The sequence below is a fragment of the Geotrypetes seraphini genome, chromosome 6 (genome assembly GCF_902459505.1).
Source record: "Geotrypetes seraphini chromosome 6, aGeoSer1.1, whole genome shotgun sequence".
Taxonomy (NCBI): domain Eukaryota; kingdom Metazoa; phylum Chordata; class Amphibia; order Gymnophiona; family Dermophiidae; genus Geotrypetes; species Geotrypetes seraphini.
The window spans coordinates 218773011-218795235 of NC_047089.1; the positions used below are offsets into that span (position 1 = coordinate 218773011).

The window sequence follows — 22225 nt, forward strand, 5'->3', positions numbered from 1 at the left end:
AAAAAATGTTGTGCCATGCCAACAACCCCCTCCCCCCCCCCCCCGACGAATAACCCTGATATAAAAAAATCGGCAGGAGGGATGCCCACTCCCTCTTGCCGCCATGAACCAACACCCTTACTCTCGCACCCTTACTCCCTGCCATGTCCCCCAACTGATCCCTCCTCTTCCTCACTCCCCTTCGTAACAAAAAAAATAAAATTGTCAGGAGCTATGCCTCCTCCTTCCTGCCACCGGATGCCACCCCCAGGCCCTGAATTACCCCCACACCCCTGAATCTCCCCCATACCTCAAAAATAGATGACAGCATGATGGAAGCCCACTCCCTACTGCCACCAGATGACTCCTGGCCCCTCCCCAAAACACCACCCAAACCTCCCCTCCTGTACCTCAAAAATAGATGACAACAGGAGGGATGTCCAGTCTGTCCTGCTCGCAGGTCCGTCACTACATTGGGAAGGGGAAGGCCCACCATTTTGGAGTGACGGGCCTGCAAGCAGGACAGACTGGACATCCTTCCTGTTGTCATATATTTTTGAGGTACAGGGGAGGTTTGGATGGTGTTTTAGGGAGGGGCCAGGAGTCATCTGGTGGAAGGAGGGAGTGGGCATCTCTCTTGATGATATATATATATTTTTTTTTAGAAAGGGGAGCAGGGAAGGGGAGGGATCAGGTGGGGGGAATCGCAGGGGGTTCAGTGTGGGAGGGGTTGGTTCACAGCAGAAGGAGGGGAGGGGGGCATCACTCCTGCCAATTTTGGGGGAGAGGGGAGGGTCAGGGCTCCTTAAGAGAGGGGGTCAGTGTAGACAAGATTCACAATGGCAGGAGAGAAAGGACATTCCTCCAGGTGATTTTTTGATACCAGGGTTGTTCGGGGAGGGAGGCATCATGGGGGGGTTGGGGTATTTTTTATAATGGGGCAGATATTATGCATATGTAGCATATACACAACACCTGTGCCATAAAAAAAAAGCCCCAACAGCTGAGTGGCAGCAGGCTGCTTTGGGGCTTCCCCTGCCACTCAGCTGTTCGGGCTTCCCTAAACCAGCTCTGCGCATGTGTCAAAGCCACTCTCACAGTCACTCGGACGGGATTACGGCGAACCTCCGTGCAAATCATGTGCATGCAAACTTCTTGGAACATCAATCGCTGTTCCAGAGTTGGCCCAAAATTCAGCCAACAGCATTTTACACATTTTTAACAACTGTATTTAGTGCACGTAGTCTTCAGTGACTTGGATCCCCTGTTATTGCATGTGCTTACCTACTTTAGAAAGTATTCACTGCTTCCCAGATGTGATCTTTTTAGGCATCTTATTACACAAGATGAAAGATGGCCACACTGTCGCAAGCGGTTTGCAAATATTCTTTGTAAGTGACATCAATCCTGTCTGTTCCAGCTTAGAAACTGCAAACCGAGCAGTGAAGGCATATTTTTCAGCTTCAAAAACTAACTGTAAATTAAAAGCTTTTCCACTTCACTGCCTCTCCACCTCTGCCGCCCTCTCTCTCTCTCCCTCCCCGTCTCCTACTTCTTTTCTTTCGGTTCCTCCATCTTTTCTCTCCATCTCTCCCACTATCCTATAGTTACACTTCCCCCTTCGCATTCGCGGTGATAGGGGAACGGCAAGGCAGCGGAAAGAGAAAAGCCGCGAATAACTTTTTGTATGTTATTCACGGTTTTTCTATTAAAAAAAACCCACAAAAAAGACCCGAAACCGTGAATAACCTGACCTGTCCCAGTGAAGAAAGTGCAGCTGGGAGCAGCGATTTTCTCTGCGCAACGCCGGGAGCAGCGGTTTCCTGTGACGTAAATTTGAGGGCGGCGCCTTCGATCGAAAACCCACAAATAACCGCCGCGAATATGGAGGGGTAAGTGTAGTTACTACCATGGATGAAGGCAGCCCCTCCCCCCATGCCTGACACTAGCACAGCTTGAAGGAGCCCCATTCTTTCTGCCTAATAAGGGTGAATGGGACAATAGTGTTTGTTTTCAGTGGCTTAGTAAGGGGGTGGGAGAGGGGAGCGGACTGCCCCGGGCGCCATACTGGTGAGGGTGCCAGCACGCCTCCTCCTCTTCCCCCTCCTCCCCTCACCATGCGCGCACCCCTCCTCTTCCCTCTCCCCAAACCTCTGTTAAAACTGTTGCTCGTGGTAGTCAACAATGTGCTTGTAACTCCATTGGCTCTCCCGCTGACGTCACTTCCGGGTGCCGCGCATAGGAAGTGACGTTGGAGGGAGAGCCGACGGGGTCGCGAGGCGCATGTTGTTAACCACAGTACAAGCAACAACTTCAACTAGAGGAAAGGGAGGGCACATGGCATGGGGAGCGGGGGAAAGAACAGAGGGTGGAGATGAAGGCAGGGGAGGGTCGCCTCTCACCAAGCCACTGTTTGTTGGGGGGGTTTATTTCATTTTTTTAAATTTCAGAGCAATGTCATTGATAGTGCACACGCTAGTGATGACACAGAAAAATTCAAAATTGGGGGGGGGGGGTCCCTGCTGTTTCAGGTTTAAATGAAATGCACATCTAGGGCTGGATTCTACAGATGGCACCTAAATGGGCAGCGTCTACAAAAATGGATGCCGGGTGTGTATCAAACACGCTTAGGCGCCATTAACAGAAACACCACTAACAACGCCTAAGAAAAACTTAGACGCCTGCAATAAAGGACAGCGTTTTATTGGCCTACATTGCAGGCGTCTTAAGTTTTTTAATGAATCGCGCCTAATCATGGCCACTTAAGCGTTAGGTGCCACTAGGCGTCCTGCTATAGACTCAATTCCTAGCGCCTATACTGTAGACACCCCCGGCGCCTCCCCCCCCCCCCTTTTTTTAATGAGCTTTTAATCGTTTTTAAATGTGGTCAATTACCGCGCCAATTAAACCAATTAGGTTAGGCAGAGGTTGTGCGCCTGCTGCCGCCTAACTTACAGCGTTGTTCATAGAATATGACCCCTAGGGTCTAAAACTAGTAAGGAACAAGGGAGCTCCTCTCCATGTGCCCAATACTGGCACAGAGACGGACGCAGCCCCTCTTCCATAACACTAACACAAACTGGGGCACCCCTCTCCCTGTTTCTGACACCAACATAGCCTAAGGGAGCCCCTCTCCCTACAGCAGACATTAACATAAACTGAAGAAGCTAATTTCCAAGTACCTGACACTAACATAGACTGAGGGAGCCCCTCTCCTTGCACCTGATACTAACATAGATTGAGAGCCGCTCTCCCTGTACTGATGCTAACACAAACGGAGGGAACCCCTCTCCCAGCAACTGATACTAGCACAGACTAAAGGAGCCCCTCTCCCTATACCTGATACTAACAGACTGAGGGAGCCCCTGTCCTTTCACCTGATACTAGCATAGGTTGAGAGAGCCGCTCTCCCTGTACTGATGCTAACATGGACGGATGGAACCCCTCTCCCAGCAACTCATAGTAACACAGACTTAAGGAGCCCCTCTCGTTGTACCCAGGGCCGACGTAAGGGGAGGGCAAACAGGGTAGATGCCCTGGGCCCCAGAGCTCCAGGGGGCTCTGTAGTCCGGACATTTCTTCACCTTCTGTCCGTGTCCATCGCTTCCCCTCACCTTCTTGGTATCCTTTCAACATCCAAATGTTCCTTTTTAGAGGGGCTCTGGCAAGGCAGCTATTCATACAAGCTGCCAGCAGCTGCCCTGAAGCTTTCCCTCTGCCACAATGCCCCCCCCCCCCCTCTTCTGATGCAACTTTCTGTTTCCACATGGGCAAATCGCAACAGAGGGAAAGCTTTGGGGCAACCGCCAGCAGCTTATGAGAATGGCCGCCGCACCGGGGGCCCTCTGAAAAGGAACTTTTGGATGTTGAAAGGAGACCAGGAAGGTGAGGAGAAGCAATGGAGATGGAAAGAAGGGGAAGAGATGTTCAAACTGTGGGACCTCCTTGAGCTGTTTTAAGTTAACTCAGGGGTGGGGATGGGGAGGGATGAAAGAGATGAGAAAGTGCAGACCAGAGGGGGGGGGACTATAAAAACAAATTATGAAAACAGGAGGTAAGAGAGAAAGAGATGGTGGTCAATGGGAGGGAGGGATTACAAGGATTTAGGCAGCCCTCAAATTTGGAGGGGGGGACAGCATTCCTCTACCATACCCCCTCCTGGCAGGCAGACGTGTATTTTTTTTCCTCTCCCACTTCCTATGATTCAGTGTTTCCCTCCTTTCCCTTCTCCCCACAGTCTGGTGTGTCTTTCTCTTTCTACACAATCCAGCATCATGCAAAAAGAAAGCTTCCAGGTCAGCAAGAGTAGAAGCCAGACCATGGGGAGGAGGGAAAGCAGAGAGATACAGTACTGCATAGTTTTTGGGGGTGGGGGGAATGCTAGACAGTATATGTTTATGGTTTATTGAAAGCTTCTTTACCGATTTGAGGGAGCCTCTGCCATGAATGGTGGGCCTAGGTCCCCAGACCCCTCCACCCATCTACCCCCCCCCCCTAATGGCTACACCCCTGGGAGGGAAAAGAATGGCAGAGTTGTTAGGGGAGACAGGCAGACCTGGGGAGGGGAAGATGCTGGATGGAAGGGCAGTTAGGAAGAACAAGAAATATGTTGTAGCAGTGTGCAAGGCACTGGACAAAAGCATTCATGAGAAAGCATCATATCCTCCAAGCTTCCTTTCACAACGAGTAGGATTTTGTAGGGCTAAAGAGGAGCCTAGTCTGACCCCACACTAATCATTTCTTCACAGTCCGGGAAAATTCATTAAAAAGATATAACATTTTCTAATGCTAATTAGTGAACAAATTTGACAGTGCTAGCCCTCAAAGGGACTACAATTAATTCTGATACTTTGAACATGAAGAGAGAAGAGAACATGTTGGGGGAAGGGACAGAAAGAGAGGTGGAAAGAATGACAGGGACGGGACATATATAGGGAGAGACAGAGGGAAGGGGAGAGAAATAAATACAGAGAGGACACATGAAGACTACCTGAACCAACAGAAACAATGGAGCAGGCCGGGATGGAGTCTGAATTAATCCTAATTCTTTTTCCCTTACATCTTTCCCATTGCTGGGGTGAAGAGGCTGAGCTGGGGAATTGGGTTACGCTGAATCAGAAAGAGGAGCGTTTGCATGCATTTTGAAGCAGGAGGGTAAGTGGGTTTTTCGCGCCATCTTCACAGTTTCATTTCCCACTACACTGGCTCTTTAAAATCACTGTGCCCGTCATTTGCACCAGGCAAGAATAGGCTGTATGAATTCCCTCGAAACAGCAGCTCTATATTCGTCTGCAGAATCTGTTCAAGTTACATACTTAGTCCAAAGCAACAAAGAGTTGCATAAAAGTGCCAGGTGCAGACTGCCAAGCATGTTTTATTGCTCTCTTAAAATTTCTTTCTGATGAAAAACACAAACTCGGGAGGAGAGGCATCTTTTCTCTTCCTCCAAAGCCTGATGCACTAAAGAATTCCTCCACTTTCTGCGTCTAAGGAAAATATGCCCAGTACATGGTGGCCTGATAAAAGAGTCTTGTACTGATTCAGTGTTATAGCGAGATTCAGTCTTCAAAAAGCTGGAGGCACTGAGTACAAGATGAACTGTGCCAGCCCAGCTTCTAAAACACTTAAATTCTACTGCATGAAAATATGTGCAAGCCATATGATGCACAGGTTCTTCAGACACAGTCTGGCAGAGCAGAGCCCTGGGGAACCAGCATGTTGCACTCTAGAAAGAACGTGATAGAGAACACCTGGTTTATGGTTTTTCTAGATTCTTAATATACTGCAGGCCAACCTTAGGAAATTGGAAGACCGGGTGTCCAAATGACAGTTGAAATTTAACGTGGACAAATGCAAAGTGATGCCCGTTGGGAAGAATAACTCAAATCATAGTTACCAGATCCTAGGGTCCACCTTGGGGGTTAGTGCCCAAAAAAAAGATCTGGGTTCATTGCAGACAATACGATGAAACCTTCTGCTCAATGTGCGGCAGCGACGGCCCAAAAAAGCAAACAAGATGCTAGGAATTATTTAAAAAAGGGATGGTTAACAAGACAAAGAATGTTATAATGCCTCTGCATTACTCCATGGTGTAACCTCAAAGAAGAGCGATCAGGATAAAGAGGATGGACCTCCTCTTGTATGAGGAAAGACTAAAGGAGTTAAGGCTCTTCAAAACTTAGAAAAGAGACAGCTGAGGGGAGATATGATGGATGTCTACAAAATCCTAAGTGGTGTAGAATGGGTACAAGTGGATCGATTTTTTACTCCATCAAAAATGACAAAGACTAGGGGTCGTTCGGTAAAGTTACAGGGAGATACTTTTAAAACCAATAGGAGGAAATATTTTTTCACTCAGAGAATAGTTAAGCTCTGGAACTCATTGCCAAATGATGTGCTAAGAATGGTAAACGTAGGTGGTTTTAAAAAAAAGGTTTGGACAAGTTCCTGGAGGAAAAATCCATAGTCTGCTATTGAGACAGACATGAGGAAGCCATTGCTTGCCCTGGATCGGTAGCATGGAATGTTGCTATTATTTCGGGTTTTGCCAGATACTTGTGACCTGGATTGGCCACCATGGAGATGGGATACTGGGCAAGATGGATCATTGGTCTGACTCAGTAATGCTGGTCTTATGTTCTTACTATACATGACAATAGGCTTAGCAGTCTCCTATACACTTCCTAACAGAGTTTATAAAAAAAAGAAACCAAGCTTCTCTCCTAGACCAAAGGTTCCCAGCCCTGTCCCGAATGTACACATAACCGTTACTAATGAAGGAGATCCCGCAAACCTCCCCATGCTGAGTCACTGACAAGCGATCCCATAACTCTTCTCAAGTTTATTCAAGTTTAAGTTTCAAGTTTATTGTATATTTGATTAATCGCTTACTCAAATTTCTAAGCGATGTACATATCTTTAAAATTACAAATAATAAAGGGGGCAGCAAAACAAATAGACGCTTAACAAACATAACAAGTTATTGACTAACAGTATAAAAAGTAAAAACGAGAGGAAAGAATGGGTATAGAAATACATATTGCTGATAGAAAAGAAGACAATTATGATACAAAACAATAGGGGGGAATAAACGATCATGAGGGGCATAGAGAGAGTAGAGAGGGACAGATTCTTCAAACTTTCAAAAAATAAAAGAACAAGAGGGCATTCGGAAAAGTTGAAAGGGGACAGATTCAATACAAATGCCAGGAAGTTCTTCTTTACCCAACGTGTGGTGGACACCTGGAATGCGCTTCCAGAGGACGTTATAAGGCAGAGTACAGTACTGGAATTTAAGAAAGGTTTGGACAATTTCCTGCTGGAAAAGGGAATAGAAGGGTATAAATAGAGGATTACTGCTCAGGTCCTGGACCTGTTGGGCCGCCGTGTGAGCGGACTGCTGGGCAAGATGGACCTCAGGCCTGACCCAGCAGAGGCATTGCTTATGTTCTTATGTTATGTTCTTATAAACCTTAAAGAGGTTATGGAAAAAAACTGAAACTTCTAGTCAAGTTTTTTTAAGTATCAAAAGCATCTTTGAAAAGAAAGCTTTTTAGTTTGCTCTTAAATTTATCTAAGTTGTTTTCTTCTCTTAGGTAAATAGGGAGGGAGTTCCATGTTTGAGGAGCTGTGACAGAAAAAATAAAATGCCGCCGTGTATTAATAACTTTAAGTGAGAGTGTAACTAATAAATGTTGATCGATAGACCTCAGTGATCTGGTTGGGGTATAGGGAATCAATGATTTGTAAATGAAAGCTGGAGTTTTATATAACAGAGACTTGAAGGTAAGCAGACTTAATTTATACTGTATACGATGCGCGACTGGGAGCCAGTGCCCTTTCTTAAGAAGGGGAGTGACGTGATCAAATTTCCTTGCTTTCATTATAAGTTTAATTGAGGCATTTTGAATGATCTGTAAGCGTCTAATTTCATTTTGAGCTATTCCTTGAGTAGGGCATTGCAATAATCAGTTTTTGAGATAACCAGGGAGTGAATTAGAATGTTAAGAGATTTTGGACATAGAAATTTAGATACTGAACGGATTTGACGAAGTCTGTAAAAGGTGGATTTAACAATATTACTAATGTGATTATGATAGGTTAGTTTATCATGAAAGAAAACCCCTAAGATTTTGATGTTACTTATCAACTGTAAAGAAGTACCCTTAATAGAAATTGGAAAAACAAATTTGGAATTTGGAATTTCCAAGGAAAGCCATCTTCCCAACTTCTCTGACTCACTTATATATCAAATTCATCCAGTCCTTAAACACTCTAAGAACAGCTATCTGGGAGTTCAGATTCCACCATTTTGTTCGAAATTGGTAGCAGTGGTATTCTTCATTATTCCCTTTATAGCTTTCCTTTTGTAACTTTACTTTGTAGCTTTACTCTTATTCATTCAATTTTATTCATATCCAAATTTATTCAATTTTATTTATATCCAAAATAACTTATTATTTCAATTGAACTTAGCTTTTATCATTGCAGGTTTCCCTTCCCAACGCGTTTCGCCAATTTTTCTCAAGGTCGGGGGAACTTTATTAAGGGTTAAACTTTCCCATCTACATCTATCGCTGGCAGTCCAAAAGGAAAGAACATGACGCTTGATTTATTAACATTAAGGGCTAATCTGTTAGCATTGAGCCACTGGTGAATCTTCTCAAGTTTCCTATTGATTGCTATTGTTTCCGTGGAGTTAGTGGGATCAAGCGGATGTAAGAGCTGAATGTCATCTGCGTAAGCTAATGAAACATAGAAAAATAGAAATAGACGGCAGATATAAGGGCCACGGCCCATCTAGTCTGCCCACCCCAATGACCCTCCCCTACCTTTCTCTGTGAATAGATCCCACGTGTCTATCCCATTTGGCCTTAAAATCAGGCACGCTGCTGGCCTCAATCACCTGAAGTGGAAGACTATTCCAGCGATCAACCACCCTTTCAGTGAAAAAGAATTTCCTGGTGTCCCCGTGCAGTTTCCCGCCCCTGATTTTCCACGGATGCCCCCTTATTGCCGCGGGACCCTTGAAAAAGAAGATATCTTCTTCCACCTCGATGCGGCCCATGAGATACTTGAATGTTTCGATCATGTCACCCCTCTCTCTGCATTCCTTGAGTGAGTACAGCTGCAACTTATCCAGCCATTCCTCGTACGGGAGATCCTTGAGTCCTGAGACCATCCGGGTGGCCATTCTCTGGACCGACTCCAGTCTCAGCACATCCTTACGGTAATGCGGCCTCCAGAATTGCACACAGTATTCCAGGTGGGGCCTCACCATGGATCTATACAATGGCATAATGACTTCAGGCTTACGGCTGACGAAACTCCTGCGTATGCAACCTATGATTTGCCTTGCCTTGGATGAAGCTTGCTCCACTTGATTGGAAGTCTTCATGTTCTCACTGACGATCACCCCTAAGTCTCGTTCTGCTTCAGTTCTTGTTAGGATCTCGCCATTAAGGGTGTAAGTCTTGCATGGATTTTGGCTGCCCAGGTGCATGACTTTGCATTTTTTGGCATTGAAGCTGAGTTGCCAGGACCTAGACCAGCGCTCCAGTAGGAGTAGGTCGTGCATCATGTTGTCGGACATTGAATTTATGTCTGTTGTGCTTTTGCCCACTACATTGCTTAGTTTGGCGTCATTGGCGAATAATGTTATTTTACCTCGCAGCCCTTCTGCCAAGTCTCTTATAAAGATGTTGAATAGGATCGGGCCCAGGACCGAGCCCTACGGCACTCCACTGATTACCTCCGTCATTTCGGAGGGGGTGCCATTCACCACTACCCTTAGCAGAGGGTCATAAGAGGTGCAAGAAAAATATTAAACAAAAATGGACCCCCCTATTACCTTTCCACCTGCTGAGTTATAAATGGAGAATACCCTACCTCCACTGAAGGAAATCACATACCTCAGCGGTCCAACACCTCTTCTTCTGCTGAGCTATGAGTCAAGTATATTCCACCTCCACACCCTGTCCTGAGTCTCTAATGAGATCCCCTTGCTAAATCACCTCTTCTCTTTTTTGAGTTAGATGAAAATGATCTAACACAATGGTCTCAAACTCGCAGCTTGCCAAGTACTATTTTGAGACCCTCGTATGTTTATCATAATCACAAAAGTAAAATAAAATAGTTTCTTGATCATATGTTTCTTTAGTTATAAATGACAATATTATTATTATTAAGACTTAGCCAAAAGAAAAGATTTATAAACTATAAAGAGTTTTACCTCAAGCAAAATTGTTATTTTTTTAATAAGACATTAACTATTTTTTTTCTGCAACCCTCTAAGTACCTACATATCCAAAATGTGGCCCTGCAAAGGGTTTGAGTTTGAGACCACTGATCTAACACCTCTTCCTTGCTGAGTCACTCATGAAAGAGATAATGTATAACACATCTTTCCCCCTTAGTCTAGTGGAGAACCCCCACAGCTCTCTCTCTCTCTGCTGAGTCACTAATAAGGGAACTCCCACATGTCTTTCTCTGGTGACTCACTGAGGGAGAAACCCTACACCATTCCCACTGCTGAGACACTAATGAAAAAAGATCTAACACCTTTTCTCCTAATGAGTCATTGATAAGGGAACACCCCCACCTCTTTCCCTGCTGAATTGCTAGTGGAGAAGCTACCATCCCCTCCCCCTGCTGAGATCACTTACCTAGGAGATCCTACACCTATCCACCTGCTGAGCTATTTTCCTTTGTAAGCCACTGAGGAGGAGACCCCATACCTCTGCCTCTGCTGAGTCACTAATTAAAGAGATCTAACATCTTTTCCCAAGCTGAATTCCCATTGCAGAGTCACTGACAGCCTACAGAAAGGTACAGAGAAGGGCAACAAAAATGCTAAAGGGAATGGGACAACTTTCCTATGAGGAAAGGGTAAAGCAGATAGGGTTCTTCAGCCTGGAGAAAAGATGACTCAAGGGAGATATAACTGAGGTCTATAAAATACTGAGTGGAGTGGAACGGGTATTTATTTATTTAAAATATTTCTAGTCCACTTAATAAACTAAGCAGCTCACAATCTCACATTCATAATATCATTAGACAAAACTCCATTCATCAGACTTTACAAAGTCACACTTAAACTTCTAGCCCTGCTGCAATGAAATCAGAATTCTACACTAACTTTTCTTCTAGATCAGGTTCCACCATTTCACTTCTAGGCATAGATTACTAATATCAATTAAAAGCCTGGACAAAGAAGTATGTTTTAAGCAATTTCCTGAACTGTAAAACATTTTCACTGAATCATATTGCTCCAGGTAGATGTAATTCACTTGTTTACTCTTTTCAAAATTACTAGGACTAGGGGGCATGCAATGAAGCTACTAAGCACGAGGGGGTTCTCAACCCAACCAACCAACTTCCTAAATTCTGGGTGTTATTTTGCCATTGTAGCTGAAAAGAGTGTTATCTTATTTGATTAAGTGAAATTTGCAGAAATGAAATTCTATGTTTTTGACTTTGTTTCAGATCATTGATTGAACCATATCCATGTCATTATCTTCTTGGCTGGGCTAACTTTTCAGCAGCCCCTCGTAGTAGACTTAAAACAAACCAGAGAAAATATTTCTTTATTCAACATGTAATTAAACTCTGGAATTCATTGCCAGAGAATGTGGTGAAAGCAGGGCTTAAAAAAAAAAAAAAAAAAAAATACACGCTTTAGATCATTTACTAAAAGAGAAGTCCATAAGTCATTATTAAGATGGACTTGGGGAAATCCACTGCTTATTCCTAGGATAAGCAGCATGAAATCTGTTTTACTCTTTAGGATCTTGCCAGGTACTTGTGACCTGGGTTGGCTACTTTTGGAAATAGATACTAGGCTTGATGGACTTTGGTCTGTCCCAGTATGGCAACTCTTATACGTATTCTCATGTTCTTATTTTACCCTGCCAAATAACTAATGTAGGGGAATGACATATAATCCTGAACTATTCTGTAGTTAATCTTTGAAGCTCTCTTAAACACTTCTACAAGTTTGCTACACCTCTCCAAAGAATACATATTACGGTAATTGTAATTTTTTTCTTAGAATTGTGAAGAGACAGGGTGGAGTTTATGGGTTCAGGAATTCACTAAGACACTCCAACCTAAATTCCCCCCTCCCCACACACACACACACTTTTACTAAACCACAATAACGGTTATTAGCGCAGGAAGCCATACTAAATGCTCCATGCTGCTCCCGATGCTCACAGGAACTCTATGAGCGTCGGAAGCAGCACGGAGCATTCAGCGCAGCTCCCTGTGCTAATAACCGTTATCGCGGTTTAGTGAAAGGGGGAGGGGTAAATGCATCATATCACCGTTAACTGTTCAAATGCCCTAATTTCCTGCATCCTTAATTACAAATCTGCTTCACTGAGCTATGGAGAGGTCAGCCTGAAACACGAAGGAATCCTGAGCCATTGTGGCAAGGACAATTTGTGACCAACCTAGTCAATCCCAATCAGGCCACACAAATAATATGAGCCATAGCTACAGAGCAGGAGAGACAGAAGAAGAATGTGACAATATTATACCATGGAATGAGGTAAAGATACAGAACACATGGAAGAGAGAGAGAAGGGAAAGAGAGACCAAGGATTCCTTGAAAATAAAGAGAGAGGGAGAGAAGCAGGAAAGAGACACCATGGAGCATCAAAAAAACAAGATACTACAGGATGCCAGGGGAAAAGAGATACCCAGAAGCTCCAGGGCACAAGAAAGAGAGAGAGAGAGAGACATCCAGGAACCGCCACAGAGCACAAGGTGGGGAGTGAAAGACTCGCATGTGTGTGGCATATAAAGAGAGAAAGAGATAATCAAGAGCCACAGTGCAGATGGAAAGAGGCATCCAGTTACTACTAAAACACAGGAAAGAAGGGAGCAAAGGAAGCAATCCCTGGAGAATAAGACAGAGAGAAGAAAGCATGGGAGAGGGAGAGAGTCCCAGAGCATGAGGTGAACAGACAATCTCACTTGGATCCCTGATAACAATAAGAAACATATGGTATTACCGGCACAGTTGGTCCGTCCTGCACATGCTACGCAAGTCCAGGCAGTTGGGCTTCTCCTTGTCCTCATACGAGCAAGCAGGCACAATGGTCTGCCGGCGCCGCTCAGCACATGCCTGGTCCTTGCAGGAGCAGAAGAGCAGCCGGTACGTGTACTCATGCGATACACGGTCGAAGAACTGGCGCAGGGCCTTGTGGCACTTCCTGCGGTTGCAGGACTCGGAGTTGGTGGGGCCTTTGTTGCAGAGAGAAATGTAGCCAGATCTCAGTTTTTTGCAGTTGTCATTTAGGTTACAAGCCTTGGCTGCATTCAGGCACTGATTGTTTTTGGAGGACGTGGGTTCCATTCCTGTCCAGGAAACAGAGTAAGATGAGAAAGGAATAAATGACAAAAGAAGAACAATTCTGATGGCTATTTATCACACACAGGATAAACTAAGGGCTCCTTTTACTAAGCCGCGTTAGGGCTGTAACACGCAGAATAGCACGCGGTACATTGACGCGCGCGCTAGACCTTAATGCCAGCATTGAGCTGGCATTAGTTCTAGAAGCATAGCATGCGGTAATTTCCTGCGTGCGCTAAAAACGCTAGCGCACCTTAGTAAAAGGAACCCTAAGACTCCTTCTAAACAATTGGATATGTTTTTTGTTTTTGTAAGATTGTTAATTGTTAATTTTGTTGTATATTGTAGTGTTTGCATGTTTTAGGTTTAATGTATGGGTATTTTATAACTATGTAATATTTTTTGTTACTCCGATTTGGAAAGGGGTACAATGTAAGTAATAAGCCATAAACTACAGTATGTATTACATTCACACATTCTGCTCAGCACATCAGATCACGAAAGACCAAATAGTAAAAAGGAATCACATAGGGAAAAGCAGTCCACCTTTTAAGTGCACCACACATTGGGAAACATATTGGAGAGATCAGGGGTAGAACTTGTTTCAGTTTCCAAAGGTAGCCTGGTTGCCAAAAGTAGATAATTCTCTAAACCAGGGATATCCAACCTGCGGCCCCGTGAAGTATTTTGTGTGGCCCCGGTCGAGGGCAATGTAGTGTTTTCCTCTGCTGCCCCAGGGTGTTTACCGTCTTGTCAGCTCCCTCCTCTGTCTTCCTGCAGCGTTTGCGCATTTTTGCGGCCCTAGAAACATTTTTTTCGGCCAGTGCGGCCCAGGGAAGCCAAAAGGTTGGACACCCCTGCTCTAAACACTTTCTTTTTCCAGAATGAAGTTTGCTCTTTTGAAGTTACACCCTGCTCATAAGATGGCAAGCATGCAGTGGCGTACCAAGGGAGGGGGCGGGGGGGGGGTGATCCGCCCCGAGTGCACGCCTTGGGGGGTGCACAGCCAGCCCGGTTTTGAAGGCGACGTTGGACGATTAGCTGTCCAGTTCTCACTGCCTCTAATGTCGGCCCTGCAGCTCCGGACTTCCCCACACCTGCTCCTCCCCCCCCCCTCCCCGCTATTATTTTAAATGTTATGGCAGCCGCGGCGCTGTATCCGTCAGAGGAGACTTCTAACCACGGCCTGCCCTGGAACTCTTCCTGCAGCAGCCGCCCGCCTAGGCGGGAACAGGAAGTCACTGTTGCAGAAAGAGTTCCGGGGCAGGCCGAGGTTAGAAGTCTCCTCTGACGGATACAGTGCTGCGGCTGCCATAACATTTAAAATAATAGTGATCTGGGGGGGGGGGGAGTGGAGCAGTTGTGGGGAAGTCCAGAGCCTCAGGGCTGGCGTTAGAGGGAGTAAGAGCTGATGGTGCCGCAGAGTCCCACGGGGGGGAGGGAGGAAGGAAGAAGAGGAACCAAAGCATGGCAATTTGGGGGGAGCAGGTGTGGGGAAGTCCAGAGCTGCAGGGGAGAGTGTTGCTGTACCCAGCTGGAGGGAGAAGGAAGATGAGGGAGGAAATGAAAGGAGATACCATGGCTTGGAGGGAAGGAGGAAGGTATGCCAGACTAAGGGAAAAGGAAGGGGGAGATGTCAGAGCATGGAGGGGGAGGGAAAGATGGAAGAAAAGGAAAGGAGAGAGATGCCAGAGAATCAGGGAAGGGAAGATACCAGACTGTGGGGTGCAAAGGAAAGAAAGGAGAAGAGAGAGATGCCAGAGCATAGGGGATGGGTTGGTGACAGAGAGAAAAAAATGGAGAGGTGGCAGAGCTGAAATCAATCATGTACAAAGGAGAGAAGGGGCACAGGATAGATAGTTATGAAAGGAGCATAGAAAGAAGGAAGATGTTGTATGGAAGAGAGAGAAGGCAGACATTGGATGGAAAGGGCAGAGAGGGCAGTGACTGGAAAGGGCGAGACAGAAGGTGCACAGTAGATGGAAGGGGTTGAGAGAGGGACAGACACTGAATGGAAGTGGGGGGAGAGGGGGATCAGACGCTGGAAGGAAGTGGGGAGGAGAAAGAAAAAAGGGCACATGTTGGATTGAGGAACGAGGATAGAGTTAGATACTGGAAGGGGTGAAGGAAAGAGGTGGCAAGCTATAGGTAGACACAGTGAAAGAGGGAAATTGAGGACTGAATGATAAAAAAAGAATTTAGAGAGAGACAGAAAATAAATTGAGAAGGAAGACCAGGGAAGAAAGGGAGGAATGGAACGGAGAGAGAGATGCCAGAGCAGGGAGGAAGGGGAGGAGATAGATACCAGACCTAGGAGGAGGAAAGAGGAAGGAGACAGATACTGGATCTGAGGGGGAAAAGGGAGGAGATATGCTAAAATCTGCTGGGAGGGAGGAAGGAAAGAAGGAGAGAAAGAGGCAGAGAAAGGGGGGGGTGTTGTAAGTAGATTAGAAAGACTAGAGAGAAAGGCCTGGACGAAAGGGGAAAGACAGGAGGAAGATGCAGGACTATGGGAGGTTCAGACAGAGAGGGAGGGAGAGAAAGGGAGACCTGGAACAACGGTACAAAGGAGAACTGACACTGGATCAGGGGAGGGTAATAGAGGGAAAAGAGAGAGAGACCTGGACCCAAAGGAGATGGGGCTGGATTGTGAAAGAAATGTTGGATGCAAAAGAAAGAAGGGAAGAAAGATTGGATGCACAGTCAGAAGAAGGAAGTGCAACCAAGAGACTCATGAAATCACCAGACAACAAAGGTAGGAAAAATGATTTTATTTTCAATTTAGTGATCAAAATGTGTCTGTTTTGAGAATTTATATCCGCTGTCTATATTTTGTATTATATGTGTCTATTTTTCTATAGTTACTGAGGTGACATTGCATATTTTAAAGTAATCTGTTTGACATTTTTGAAAAAATCCCTGAAACTCGTAAATGATAATTAACATTTTCTCTGCATACCGTGTGCTTTGTGGTTTTTTAATATATTTTATGTTTACCATTATGAATTAATAAGATATTGTGTATACATGAAAATGAATGGAAGAAATTGGGGGCGGGGCTGAGGGGGCGGCTAGGGCAGAACTGAATATTAATAGATGTCCCGTTTTGATGAAAAAAAATAAATGGTCACATTAGTCTTACCTCCCCGCTGCTGCTGCTAATTGCCGACAAGAAGTCTTCTTTCCGACGTCAATTCTGATGTCGGAGAGGACGTTCTGGGCCAGCCAATCATTGCCTGGCTGGTCCAGAACGTCCTCTCCGACGTCAGAATTGACGTCGGAAAGAAGACTTCTTGTTGGCGATTAGCAGCAGCAGCGGGGAGGTAAGACTGCAGCGGCGCGGACCGGGGAAAAGGAAGAAGAGAGGCTTTATTTTTTTTTCACGGCAGGGAGGGAAGGATGTAGGCAGGCAATCTGGCTGGCTTTAGCACAGCAGGGAGGGAGGGAAATAGGTAGGCAGGCAGGCTGGCTGGCTGGCTTTGGGGGTGGACAAAATCTGGAAGGCACTGGGGGCACTAAGGACACAGGAAGGAGGCACTGGGGGCAATATGGACACGGGAAGGAGGCACTGGGGGCACTATGGACACAGGACGGAGGCACTGGGGGCACTAAGAACACAGGACGGAGGCACTGGGGGCACTAAGGACACAGGACAGAGGCACTGGGGGCACTAAGGACACGGGAAGGAGGCACTGGGGACACTAAGGACATGGGAAGGAAGGAGGGAGGGAGGGAAGGAATAGAAAGGGACAATTGTTGAGCCTGAGTGCAGAAAGAAAGAAATGAAAGAAAGGATACACAGTCAATTAATAGATGTTCCCTTTTGATGAAAAAATAAATGGTCACGTTACCTCTGACTTACTTTCTCTGCAGCAGAATCGGCAGCCGCACTGAGGTGCAGGAAGGTCCCGCGATGACTCGTCTGCTGGCTCTGCTCCGGAAGAAGTAAGTTACGTCGGAGGGGGTGAACCCAGCAGACGCAGTCATTGCGGGACATTGCCGCAACTCCCTGCGTCTGCTGGGTCCACCCCCTCCAACGTAACTTACTTCTTCCGGAGCAGAGTCAGCAGATGAGTCATCACGGGACCTTCCAGCATGCGGCTGCCGAGTCTGCTCCAGAGCAAGTACATCGGAGTGGGGTGGACTGGCAGTCGGCAGCTACAGTCATCGCGGGACCTTGCTGCATGAAGGGAGAGAAAGGAGCAGGACTGCTGGAATGGAAGAGTGGTGGAGGGAAAGAAAAGTGGGCAGGGTGGTGCTGATGGAATTGATGTACAGAGAAAGGGGAGAGACATAAGGAGGAAGGATATTGGAGGAAAAGAAAAGGGGCAGATGCTGATTGAAGAGGGGTGGATGGAGAGAGAAAGGGCAGACATTGGATGTTAGTGGGGAGCCTGTGATGGATGGAAGTGCAGATGGGAGAGATAGGGGAGCAAATGCAGGAAGAAAATGGGAGGAGAGAAAGAGGGGAGCAGACGATGAATGGAAGTGGACAGAGAGAAGAGAAGGTACTAGATGGAAGGAGGGTACATGATGGAAGGAGGGTATAAATAAAAGGAGGGCACATGATGGGGAGAAAAGGATTAAGTTAGGGAAACACTGGAGAGGTGAGGGAAAGAGGTGGCAAGCTTTAGGTAGACAGTAAAAAAGGACATTGATGAGAGGGTAGTAAGAACGTAATCTAGACAGATGCAGAAAATAAATTTAAAAGGAAAATGAGGGAAAAAGGGAAAGGGATTGCAGAGGAGAGGTGTGGGAGAGGGAAAGAGAGGAGAGAGATGCCAGACTAAAGGGGGTGAAAGGAGAGATGGAAGGGGAGGCATACAGTTTCTGGAAGGGGCATAGAAGGAGAGAAGATGCCATATAGGTGAAGAGAGACGGCAGATAGTGGATAGAAGGAAGAGAGTTACAAGAAGATGAGGAAAGCAGAAACCACAGAAGACAAAGGTAGAAAAAAATTTTCTATTTATTTATTGCTTTAGGAGACATGTGTCACTGTTTCTTTGGAGCATTGTATGCAGAGTCAAGCTTCTTGCTGGTTCAATTTAACCTTTGTCTATGTATTTCTATTTTATCCCCCCTTTTACAAAACTGTGGAGCGTTTTTTAGCGCCAGCCGTGGTGGTAGTAGCTCTGATGCTCAGAATTCTATGAGCGTCAGAGCTGTTACCTCCGTAGCTAAAATCCACACTACAGTTTTGTAAAAACGGAAGGGTTAGTTTGTGATTACATATTCCATACTAGGCGAAGGTGTTTTCTGTGTTCTGTGTTTTCGAAAGACATGTTTTTTTGTTAGGATTGACTGCAGGATTGATCTGTACTAGTCTGGCTTGTTTAGTTTTACAATGGGTGTATTGACGTTGTACTGCTCATTGCAGTATGTAAGATGCTGCCTTTTCCTAGGTACTCATGTGTGACGTGTGGATTATTACTAAAAATCATGTTTTCATACAGTTGGGGGGGTGTCAAAAAATGATGGACTCCGGGTGTCACATATGCTAGGTACGCCACTGAAAGCATGACCTATAATTTCTCCAATTTGTTTTAAGATCAATCTCCAATACTTTTGTATTAGTTCACAGCACCATCAAGTTCATAGTGCGTCTTTATTTGATATACTGCCTATCAATGAAATATCTAAATACTGTATATGCAATCAGAAAAAAGTGGGAAGGAAGTAGGGGAAGACACAGTGGGCAGCCCAGGTTACAGCCTAGAGACAATGATAATCAAAAAATAAACAACAGAAGGCCAAACCAATTACATATTGGGCCAAATTTTAATTATTCCATATCTCTTTAATATGCCTTTGCCAACTTGGGCATAATTTCTGACTCTGGACTCACTTTCGCACAGCGAGCCACACAAGTTGTTAAACTTACCCCCCTCTTTTACCAAGAGGCGCTATGCTTTTCAGCGTGCATGTTATCCTATGGGCGCGTTAGCGGTTCGTGTACGCATTGATTTAGCATGCGCTAAAATGTTTAGTGCACCTTAGTAAAAGAGGGCCTTAGTTTTCTATCTTTGTGTGAACTACACTCTATTATCTAGACCAGGGGTGTCCAACCTTTTGGCTTTCCTGGGCCGCATTGGCCGAAAATAATTTTTCTGGGGCCGCACAAACGTGCAAATGCTGCAGCAAGACAGAGGAGGGAGCCGGCAAGACAGTAAACACCCGGGGGCAGCAGAGGAAAACACTGCATCGCCCTTGACAGGGGCCGCACAAAATACTTCACGGGGCCGCATGGCCCTCAGGCCACAGTTTGGACAACCCTGATCTAGACTTTTCTTCACTGCACGCCCTTATTCATGCATTCATCATCTCGAGACTTGATTATTGCAACTCAGTTTCTACAGCTAGAAGAGCCAACTCACAAGACTCCTAACTCTATGAAACTCTTCGGCTCGTCTCCTATTTAGAGCCTGGAAATATGATTGCGTAACCCTGTTTTCAGCTACTTCTTCACCGGCTACCAATTTTAAAATTCTTTGCCTTATGCATAAGGCTTTCCATGTTGGTAATCCAATCTACCTCTCATCCCTTGCTATACCATACACCTAGTACCAACAACCGCTGTCCATCGATGCTCACTCTGATGTACTTCCACCTCCAAGGAAGGCGCACTATAAATCTACCCATAATTCTTATTCTTTTTTCTTATCCCCTAAACTTTGGAAGGATCTTCCCCCTAATATTAGACCTGAATTGTCTTTTAAAGAGTTTAAGATTAAATTGAAAACCCATTTTTTATACAAGTTTATGGTTGCACTTCATAAAGCTTACCTCCTCTCCCCTTCCCTACCATTTTTTTTTCACATTGTTTCTTTTGAGACTGAATGATTCTTTCCTATCAGTTAATGGAATTCTTTTCCTGATATTTTATATTGTTTTCACACTTGTAAGCTGCTTTGAACTATTCAATTAGAAATGACGGTATATCAATATTTTGATAGACTACAAACTATAAACTAAACTAAAACTTAGCTTTATATACCGGGTCATCAACCAGAGGAAGCTCGACACGGTTAACAATAATAAATAAAAATATGCTAAAATTGCAAGGAGATTAATTTTCAAAATATTTAGCAAATAGAAAAGTTTGTAAAGATTTACGGAAGGATTAGAAAGGACTGGGACATCTCAAAATTAAAGGAAGTTCATGCCATTATTGGGGAAATTTAAAAGCCAAAGAAAGGCTGAAATTCTTGACTCCTTTAATTCCTTTGCTTGAAGGGAGGGAAAGTTTAAATTGTTGAGTGCCTCTTGCACAGGAAAATATGTAAACCTTCCATAGAAGAGGAACAAGAGGAATAAAAATACAATATAAAATTTTGAAAATAATGCTTATGCATTTAATCTGAATTCTGAGATGAACCGGGAGCCAATGGAGGCTCAAAAGCAAAGAAGTCACATGGTCGAATTTGGTTTTTCCATAAATCAACTTCGCAGCGGTATTCTGAATCAATTTTAGCCTTTGAAGACAGATCTTTGTGATGCCAAGATAAGTAGCATTACAATAATCTAGCCAAGATAGTATAATTGATTGGACCAAGACAGAAAAATGATGTTGATGGAAAAGAGATCTAACCTTCCTCAGCATTTCTTAATCAGAGAGTTTATTTGATCCTTAAAGGTAAGAAAAGAGTCAAAAAGTATTCTCAAAATTATGAAGGAAAAATCTTGGAGGAAAATTCAATATGCAGGGAGGCCCCAGAATCCAGAAGTACAGTGGAAGGAACATAGTCCAATTTTGGGCCTAACCACAAAAGTTTAGTTTGGGCTGCATTTAACTTCATCTGGGCAGACATAGCCCAAACTTAAAGTTTGGAAATACAGTGGTTTATTTAAAAAACTAAATTGGTAATATTTGAATCAATCTCGATCAATATAAAGATATCATCTGCATAGGTAAAAAGCGTTTCCCAAGCTGACAACTTATAAGTGTTCAAAGTAGTCATATAAAGATTGAACAAGATTGGGGAAAGCGGAGAGCCCTGGGGAACCCCACAAGGAGGCTGCCAGGAATTAGAAATATTACCTTCAATTTTGACTGAATAAGAACGAGACAGTAAAAATTTAGAAAACCAGTCAATTGACCTTCAGGAGGGCAAGATACAAAAGGGGGGCAGGAAAAAGAGTATTAAGAACAAACAAGACAAAGTCAGATGTAATGAAAGTTTAAAGAGGGAACAATCCGAGTTTGAGGGGAAAGAGCTAGCCTGGGGCAAATGCCTCTTGGTATAATCAAGTTTCAAGTTTATTGTTCTTCAATATCCCGCAAATCACACACATGTCTAAGCAGCTTACAATATAAGCTGTATAAAATAAAAATTGTTAAAAGTTTTACAAAATACATATGGGTAGGGGGAGGAACTACAATTTGTGATAGGAAAGCAAAAGGTAAGGATGATACAAAAGGACTAAAATAAATAAATGTTCTATTACGGTAGTCCCAACTGGAGTATTGAATGGTAAGTAAAGGTTTAAAGAGATAATTGATTTGCTGTGTCATTGTAGACAGGTCACAGACGTAGGAATTGAGACATGCAGGCCAGGGTATCCCAAGTATCACTGGTATTTTAGAACAGAATCTGCTGAAGTAGAGCCTGACCTGAAAAAAACAGGATAAATGGAGGTTTACGCGCCGGGTGCCTACAGCATAAACATCCATTTGGAGGAAAAAAGGGAGGGCGGAAGGGGAGAAGGGAGGTGAGGGGTAGTAGTGGGGTAGATTTGGGTCATATGGAAATATATTTTGAAGGAATGAGAAATATGAATGTAAATATTATAATTGTGAATCTATTTGAAATTAAATATTTTGTATTATATTATTTCCTTCAATAAAATGTTATAAATTAGAGAAATACTACTACTACTACTACTATTAAT

At 44.5% G+C, this 22225-nt stretch overlaps 1 protein-coding gene across 2 annotated transcripts in view; it reads right to left on the reverse strand.

The window, feature by feature from the left end:
- GFRA2 (GDNF family receptor alpha 2) overlaps positions 1 to 22225 on the reverse strand; it is a 256914-nt gene that overhangs the window by 55131 nt on the left and 179558 nt on the right. For both annotated transcript variants that reach the window (XM_033950513.1, XM_033950512.1), the window contains exon 4: positions 12996 to 13341. In XM_033950513.1, the coding sequence (XP_033806404.1) occupies positions 12996 to 13341 (346 nt within the window). The remainder of the gene's footprint in view (positions 1 to 12995; positions 13342 to 22225) is intronic.